This window comes from Pterocles gutturalis, unplaced genomic scaffold (assembly GCF_000699245.1).
Source record: "Pterocles gutturalis isolate BGI_N339 unplaced genomic scaffold, ASM69924v1 scaffold11111, whole genome shotgun sequence".
Classification (NCBI taxonomy): Eukaryota; Metazoa; Chordata; class Aves; order Pterocliformes; family Pteroclidae; genus Pterocles; species Pterocles gutturalis.
In genome coordinates this window covers 47,934-56,930 of record NW_010100431.1, presented here as the reverse complement: position 1 = coordinate 56,930, position 8,997 = coordinate 47,934, and the positions used below count along the sequence as shown (strand labels likewise).

The 8,997-nt window shown below is 36.5% G+C and overlaps 1 protein-coding gene across 1 annotated transcript in view; it reads left to right on the top strand.

Annotated features, from left to right (window-relative positions):
• Positions 1–8,997, top strand: part of LOC104466375 (chromosome unknown open reading frame, human C10orf107) — a 45,278-nt gene that overhangs the window by 4,759 nt on the left and 31,522 nt on the right. The window contains exons 3-4 of the mRNA XM_010079767.1: positions 1,460–1,604; positions 6,610–6,682. Of these exons, the coding sequence (XP_010078069.1) occupies positions 1,460–1,604; positions 6,610–6,682 (218 nt within the window). The remainder of the gene's footprint in view (positions 1–1,459; positions 1,605–6,609; positions 6,683–8,997) is intronic.

Below are 8,997 nucleotides of genomic sequence, written 5' to 3'. Positions count from 1 at the left end.
TGGCATGGAACAGGAAGAATGGATTTAGAGAAGGGTCGTGGAAACTCGTTTAAGGCTGGTGAAGGAGAGAGGAAAACTGGAGGTTTTGGCTTTTTGGGAGGCAGGATGATTACTGATGTGGTTTGGTTCATCTTGTATACTTTGAGGGTAAAGTGGTCCCTGTACCACAGAAGTGTTGTGAGAGCCTTCCTGAGAGAGGTAGTTGGGGCTGAAAATCAGTTGTGCAGAGAAAAGAGAAAATTTGGACTAGCTGGTGACAGACCTGGGCCCAGGTGTTGTGACTGCTCATGATCTGTTATGTGTCTTCACTTCCCTACTAACTGTGATATTTCTGATTCTATTGCTCTTTCTCATTTCCTGTGGCTTCTATTCTATTCTGTTCTATTTCCTCAACATTCTCTGTATTTCTTTCTTGTTCCTTCCACTTACAGTTATTCATATAGTGATGCCTCTGTTATTGAAAACTGAGGTGAAATTTTCAGGATTTTGATTACTGTACCACTAAAAGGCAAAACTATAAAGACTAGAATCTTGTAAGTTTTTTAATTTGCTTTCTGTACAAAGAACCGAGGAGCAGATCAGTAGAGAATTAAAACAATAAGGAAAATAAATCTAGTTCACCACCAGTGGATATTTCCCATTTTGTACTCTAGATTTTTTTAGACTTAAAAAGAACAAGTAAATTGTGTTTGTAACTTTTTTTTAAATGCCACCATGGTTCTAGTGACAGCACATACTGAACCCAAATCAGAAAAATTAATCCTTTATTTTTAAAGGTAGGTTCATCGAGCACTGATATGTTTAAGATTTTCCTCTTTGTCAAGACAGTTAACAAAAGATCTGAATTTTAATTCAGAACTCTTTTGACATTTGGTTTTGATATCCAAGGTAAAAATGTAAAGTAATTATCTATTTTGGGGGGATGCAAAAATGTCTCCAAGTTTGATGATACGTGCAGAGTATTATGCATATTCATGTTTAATCAATTATGACTGTAGACACTTTTAAAAAATTGGTTACCCTTTTTAACATCTGTTCCTGTATTACTGGTTTATATTGCAAGGGGCATGGTCAGAAGAACAATCTTTTACATAAACAGTAGTAAATTTATTTTAAAGATAAACATACTATGCTTCTCAAATTTACAGTTTATTCTGCTTGTGGTTATCTCTGCACAAATAAGAGGCCAAGCTGTAGTATTTTAAACACCCATTATTGTGATCCTTACATTATGAAGGTGGATCAGTGATTTTGTGATGGAATTTTAATGTACATTTTATTGATAAGAATAATGGCAACAGACAAAAATGTTTGACTGCTGTTCCTTTTTGCATTTCTACATGGCTCATAATGTAACTTCTTAAACTTCAAGAAATCTTAAAATTAAAATGGGCCAAAAAACCCCACCCCACCCTATCACGTTTATACTTACTTTTTGTTCTTTGGGATTACTTTGCAGACAAACGTATGACTTTAGGAGATAATTTAAAAGAACTTGGAAAAGCAATGGCTGGAATAGGAGAAACTGATTCAGAAAGAAGTGGTGACTTGGATTCCTTCAGCATTGAGCAAGCCAAAGCCGTCATTGATTACTTGAATATCAGGTATTTATTTCTACAAGATCCATTCTTTCTTATTTGAATAATTTAATGTGGTAGGAAATTGGCTGACATAATAAGTTAAAATTATTTAACTGGATATGTTCATACCGTGACAATATGCTGCAGGCAGCAAACTTTAAAACATGAAAAAGAAGAGAGAATATGCAAGTGGCAGTAAAGATCTGGCCTCAGATGTCAAAGCTCAGGAGATAAATTTAGGCTGGAAGTTTATTAAAATGTAAGATTGTGCTGAAAAGCTTCCTTCTGGGTTTTGTTTTGAGTGATAAAAGGAAAAGGGGAGAGCAGTGTATAGACAATATTCTCAGTTTGCTGTTAAAACATTCTATTTTGAGATTCCAGTTGAACAAAATCCTTGATCTTGTCTATAACCTTAAGTATTTGTCTGGCCTTGACAGCTGTAGTGGACTTCTTAAGTGGTTTGAAGTTATGTACCTTACAGAATTAAGGCTACGGTCACATGAGTCACAAAAATGTTGCGTTTCAAATTTAGCATAAGTTCAGCATTTACATGAAAAAGTTTCAAGACAGGTTTCAGCTCTTAAACAGAGACACAGAAAGAGATGCAAACAGCAGTTATTCAGTTGTTTATCTGAGAAAAAAATAAGGATCTGATAGCAGCCAATCACACGTCTTCACGTAAAGTCTTAACTATACAGTAACGCATACAGACCTTTCTCTGAAACACCATAGTTAGGACAGTGGCTATACTCATGTATCACTGTTTCCAGTACCTGATAGACAGAATGGTTCTCAAGCTGTTGTATCAGTCATGAATGTTGGGGTCAAGGAGATGGAGAATGGAAAAGGTTGTAATATATGCTCATATGCTGTACTACATCTGTACCTTTCAGCCCATTTTCTGACCTGAGTGGTGGTTGGAGGGAGAGATTTTGTTGCAGATGGGCATAAAAAGGGAGTGAGATCAACTGATCTGTACATAGAATTGTTGGTAATTTTCTGACTGTTCTTTTGCTAGGAAAAGTGTAATACATCAAAGAGGGTTTTTTAAAGTGTTTTCCTGGATGCAGAAAAGTGTTTCTTCTTGAAGACAAACAAAATAGTAGGACAGCTGATAGCCTTCCAGTTTAGGGTACTCTGATTCAGACTGGGGATTTAAACCTAACACAAGTGATTTCTTAAACAATTGGACTATAAAGTTTGTTTCTTTCTCCTTCTCTCTCATTTTTTCCTTTTGTTTCTTTTTCAGGGAAAATATAAAAAACTTAGTGTTCTTCCCATATGAAATGAGAACATCTCTTTAAATCTCCAATTTCTGTAGTCAAGGCAAACCAATGTCCTGCCAAGTACTAGCCCTAAACTAAAAGGAAACTTGGCATTTAAAATGTCTCACTCAACTTTTTTTACTTCTCCCTTCCTGTCTATGCCTTTTGTATATTTATTTGGAACAAATGTTCTTTCCAAATAGCATGTGTATAGCTCTTGTGTAAATTATCCACTGAAAGAGATCTTGACTGGTAAGCAATTCCTTCACAGTTGCAAGAATTTCATTCAAGAGATTAGGTGCTCCATCCTACAACCACCGAAGTATTATCTGGGCGATAATACAATCAAGCCACAAGACTTTTGCAGCAAAATGGTATTTTCACCACCAAATACGTGGTTGTATGTTCAAACTGCTCAATTTATTACAAGTATGTGCTGTCGCAAAGTCACACACTGAAATGTGTCACATGTGTCCCATTTATAGGATCCATTATTTCAGTCATTTGATTTGTTTTTTTAAATAAGGACTGAATCAGCACACTTCTTATGCTGGTGTATTTTGAACTTCATGAACTCAGAAATAGATTGACTGAGTTTTATTACAATTCAAATTAATGTATTACTTCAAGATTTTTTCTTGTTCTTCACTTTTTTTTGTTTCATTTTAAATTATAGGCCTATTGCTTTTTTTCTTCTCAAGGTGGTATGACACGTTTCAGTTCAGATCACATTTTTATGGATGAGCTATAAACCCATGGGATTTATAACAGAAATGGGGACAAATGCTTAACCACATTGGCACAAACTGCAGCAACTATAATGACACCTTCAGGTTTGGTGAAAGGTGACAGTTATCATCTTTTTATCTTGTCTCCTTGGACAAACACACATCAACATAGCTCTTGACTTTTTTTTTCAAGAAGCAGTGGAGCTAGGGAAATATGTCATTGTTAATCACCTTCAGATTCTCATATGACATCATAAGAGGGTCTATTCTTAATAACCTTACTTGCAAGAGTAACTATTAATTGCTAAAAACATTAGTACAGAATCTTTTAGTTGTTCACAACAGATACAAACAAAAAAGCATTTTATATAATGCCTGACAGAAGAAAGAAAACTACACCGTTGTTTCAAAATAAATACTGGTGTATAGTTTATGTGATTTGATTTAAGAGTATTAAGTGGAGGAATTCTTTCCTTGATACAGGATTAAGGATGCCAGGTTGAACAAGGGTTCTGTTTAAAAACAAATAAATAAAATTCAGCAATGCCAAAAGTAATAGATTCTATTTTTGGGAATATTATAAATTATCTGTACCTGTAACTTATTCCATAAAGAACATCATTACACATTTGGAGGGGAAGGGAAAGATCTGGTTTTCAGGTGCTGTAAATCCATCTCCTTTCCAAGGCACTGGAATAAATAAAAGAAAAAAAGTTTGAAATGTTAAGTTCCTCCAGTGTGATTTGAAAGATATCTCATTTCTTGTGTGTCCATGATGTTCATAAAATATTTTTTGTCTTTTTCAAATAATCCCTGTTAGAACTTTACCAAATAATAGGTATGTGTGTGGGGGGTCACGTGTATTTTCATAAATTGGTGTGAGTCAGTTCCAGGTTAAGTCCTGAAGTCTGCTTAAACATAATTCCTGCATCTCCACTAGAACATTGCAGGAATTCTTTGGTGTCATTCTGTAGTAAAAATGTACTGCAAATGAAATGGCAAATATTGTAATAACTTAATTAATTGCCTATGTGCTTTGGGTTGGGGGAAGGGTACTTGTAATTTGTGGTAGACAAATTTCTTATGCAAGTCGGTAAACAAATTTGGTTTTTAACTAGTGGTAACTGAATGATGGAATTAAATGTAACTGTAGAATAAAACTTTTATATGGCACTTAAAGAGCCAAATGTTCAATGAGACTGTCGTAATACTTCTCACCAAATTAGGAAATGCATCTGTACGTATGTGCAAAAATGTCTGTGCCCATTTGGGTAGAAATGTGCTTGAAAGTTTCACAGATGCATTTGACTAACTGCTGGAAGATGTACTGTTGTTGTGTAAGAGAGGCAGGCCGTGCTGCCATTTTGTTCTCATTCTGAGCTGCTTTCATGAGCTAGAAGAACAGCTAGTGTGAATCAGTTGGCACTTTAGCACTGCTTGAATTAGAGCAAATCATCCCTAGTCTGCAGCATTTTGTGGGACCTCTGGTACTGTGGCAGTGGCTTGCAGCAGTGTGTAAGTGCTGGTGGTGGTTCAGGGAAGGACAGTCATCTAAAATAGTGTGTACTGAGCATCGAGTCCCACAGCTAGCTTCCCGTTACCTCCCAGAGCCAGCATTGTGTTTCAGGCACCTACGTCCCCCCACAGAACCTCTGGCTTTGCACACAGCTGGACAGTAGAGCCCTTCTGCCGGCCGCACTGGGGTGCAAAGCTGCTGGGTGGAAGGAAAGCCTCAACACCGTGGGGCTGCAGCCGGAGTGGCACCTGCAGGGGCTGGCTCTCCAACAGCCTTGGGCAGCACCCTGTCTTAAAGAGTAGCCTGTGTTCGGTGGTGTGGCCAGGCACCGGTATTTTAAACATGTTTTTGTACCATTTGCATGATACTCTGCAGCTTGTAGCAGTGTCTTTAGTATTAGCTAGAGAATTGCTTGTGTTTTTTCATAGAACCATAGAGGAACTGAGGTTGGGAAGGACTTCTGGAGGCCATCTAGACCAAAACCCTCCTCACAGCAGGCCTCAGGATTGCAGATGTGGCCTTGCAAGTGCCAAGAAAAGAGGCATTGCCATCCCAGTTGATGGCTCTCTTAAGGAAAGAAACTGTGTCCTGTTCTTAGCCAGAAAGCACAGAAAACAGTTACAGAAGTTCTCTGCAAATATTGCTGTATCTTTCATGGGTGCATCAGGCAAGAGTGTGATAAACTCTTGGAATCATTCTTCAGCCTGCACTTGCCATGAAATCACAGAGCTGTGTTTTAAATCATATGTCAAAATGACGTGACAGAAGCCAGAAGTTCTGTATCATGATTTTAAAGAGAACAAGTAACTGTAACAGATGGACTGTGACAAACCAAACCTTTGATTAAACAAATGGCATATCATTGATCATTAGGAAAGGGAACAAGGAAAATTATTTAAAACGTGAAAGGAAAGCTGTATATGTTTTAAGGAAGATAAGTATTTTAGGTCATTGAGAAAGTCTACTTAAAGTTACTTTTGTTGTAATACACAAAACTCTAGTGTGTCAATCTAGTTTTTTTAGTTTTTCTTAGAGTAAATACTACACTGATTTTGAAACTTGACCTTGAGAGAATAAATGCTTCCATTCTTTATTGCTTTGGTGTTCCAAGATAAAACTTGCTCCCTGGACTGGCAGCCCATCCCATAATCTGAAAGCTGATTTGGCTTTGTTTCCTTCTTGTCCACTATTGCCGATATTAAAAGCATAAGTATCCTGGTGATAAGTGCTTTAGGAATTACTTTTTTTTCAGAGTAGAACTTTGTCTTTTCAGAGTTCAATTTCATAAGGACAAAGGGGTTATATTTTTAAATATCATACTGTATTTTTATGGTCATCTGATATTAAATCCTATAAACTAAATATTCTGCATATTGTACCTGAAGTTAAACAACCTTTTCTTTTTAAAATTTGGAGTATTACCATGCTGGAGAGTAACTCTTAGTTTAACAGAATCTTTCATGTTGTTACCTTTCCAGAGATTTACAGCTGTAATAGCACTATATTCTCTTGTTTTCTAGCTTATTTAAACACTATAAACTATATGAATACCTCTTCCACAGTCCTGGAGAAGAACTTGTGATAAGTAATGAGGTAAGTCATTTATATAGATGGAACTCATTATGCAGAGTTATTTAATGAATGCACTGTGGCATACGTTTTATGTTGCTCAAAGCAGCTCCATGTCAATGTTACTGCATTACTAATGTAAAATGGCTGATTAGAGAATACAAGTTAGATGTTTTGATCCTCGTGTTCAAAATTAATTTTGGATTTCAAAAAAGTGTAAATGAATTGCTTGGTTAAGATGTTAGTTGTGTTAAATCAAAAATACTTTTGTGTATGTATTTATAAGTTGATGCATGTAATTTGAATTAGCAATGCATAAGTCTGACTATTTTAAAATCAGCAATCAAAATCAGAAAAGGCTGTGTACCAAGCCTAGTCTGACCACAATCCTAATATTTATGTATGCATGTCTGTGTACTGAGTTTTGTTTCTACTGTAGTCACCAACAGTTAATTATACTGACTGTAAAGAAACAAGCTAGCTAGAAATTCAGCATTTTGAAAGCATTGGGTTAATAATAGTGAATTGGATTGACTGTAAACTTTGTCATGTATTCTAACTTTTATGTGAAAAAATACACAGAAAAATGCATTGATGCAGAATTTGGCCTTTAATCAAGTGGACAGATTCAATTCATCAAATAAACATTCCTTTGGGCTGACTGTGCATTTCAAGGATATATGTTACAATACATTGAAAAGTATTTACATTTAGAATCTATAATAGGAGACAACTGGTTGCTCAGAGAGGCACGGTAGTGGAATTTTTTTGATGGCACTTGTATTTTAGCCTATCAGTACACAGTGAAGTTAGACTTAATGCGCTGGAAAATTTTCTTTAAACTTTAAGCTGGTGGTTTCACTCTGTAAATGATGTGGGATAATTTCTTGACATGTTGCTTTTAATTAGCCGTATTATTAAAAAAAGGACTTTTCTTGACATGGATGCAAATATTTAGAAATTATTCTCATCATTTGCAAGGTGGGTTGAAATTCCAACCATGATGGAATTGGTGACAAAACTGTCACTACGTAAGTAGAGCAGGGCTTCAGCATTACAGTGTTAGAGTTGCTTTTTTATATTAGCTAATCAGGTCAATGGCTGGTTAGCACTTTCAAATTGGTAAAATTATTTTTAATGGAGGCTTTGATTAAGTAATTTTTTGTGTAAATTTGGGTTATGTATCTTATCAGTTGTAGACTAGCTTAAAAGAAATGTCTTTGTTTTCTTAAAACCCATTTCTGGATGGCTGAGTTCAGCAGACACTGTCCCAGCCCACGGAAGAGTGGTTGCTCTGCATGGACTGTCTGCTAGGGGCTACCACCTCTGCTGAAGGTGCCACCTCCACTAAGGAATGTCAGAAATGTGTTTCTGTGGATTACTTTGATGAAGATCCATCACAGAAACTACAGTTACAACTGTCACAAAACCTCCATGACAATTTTTAGCCATAACTCTCTTACAGCCATTTCTTACCTATGCCCCAGTTCATTTTAATCCATCTGTTTTGTATTCTGAGTTCCATGGCAGAGAGTCTCTAATTTGTCCAACCCCACTGCAATGCCTAAGAAAATCAATACTTATATTCCTGTAGAGTTTATTTTGATAGGGTGATGCATTGTTCTTCAGTAAGTAACAGTTTAAGGCATTGAAGCTACACATACAAATTTGTGGCATTATTTGCACTTGCTTTATGTATTAGAATGTGATGAGAGGTGAACCCAACATAGACTTCAAGTTCTTTTGTTACAACTTTGTTATAATTAGAAGTGCTTTGCCATGAAGGAGACCGTCACTTTCTATGTTTGCAGTCCGTTATATGAACAGCTCAAACCCTGACGAGTTAGTGGGGCAGACATGGTTTGGTGTGTATGGTTATGCTAGGAGGTTAAGTGCTCTGCAGTTCGTCTGCTCAGGGAACAGAAGGGGGCAGGAGACCGACTGTGAAATTTGCATCCTGAAAGCAGACATTAATCTGTGCTGAAGGGCTGACTGTTGTCTTGCTATGTAGATCAATGTCTTGAAGAAAAAAGAAAAAGCCTGTGTAGACACAACGTGGCCCACAGCTGGATGTGATCCTTACTCTATACTGAGTGCTGCTAATGTCTAAAAAGCTTTCTTTTAGCTCCAGTGATAAAGATCTGTTATTTTGGAATGGGGGACTGTAAATTGTAATGGCCAGATTTGCCCAAATAACAAGAACCATGGCGTTCCCAGAGCTTAATTACAGTATTATCTCCTTCTGCAAATGAAGACTTTGAGACAAGCCAGTGAAATTACTTGCTTCAACTGAAATGATCTGCTTCAACTGAAATGACTTGCTTTAGCTCAGTGAGTAA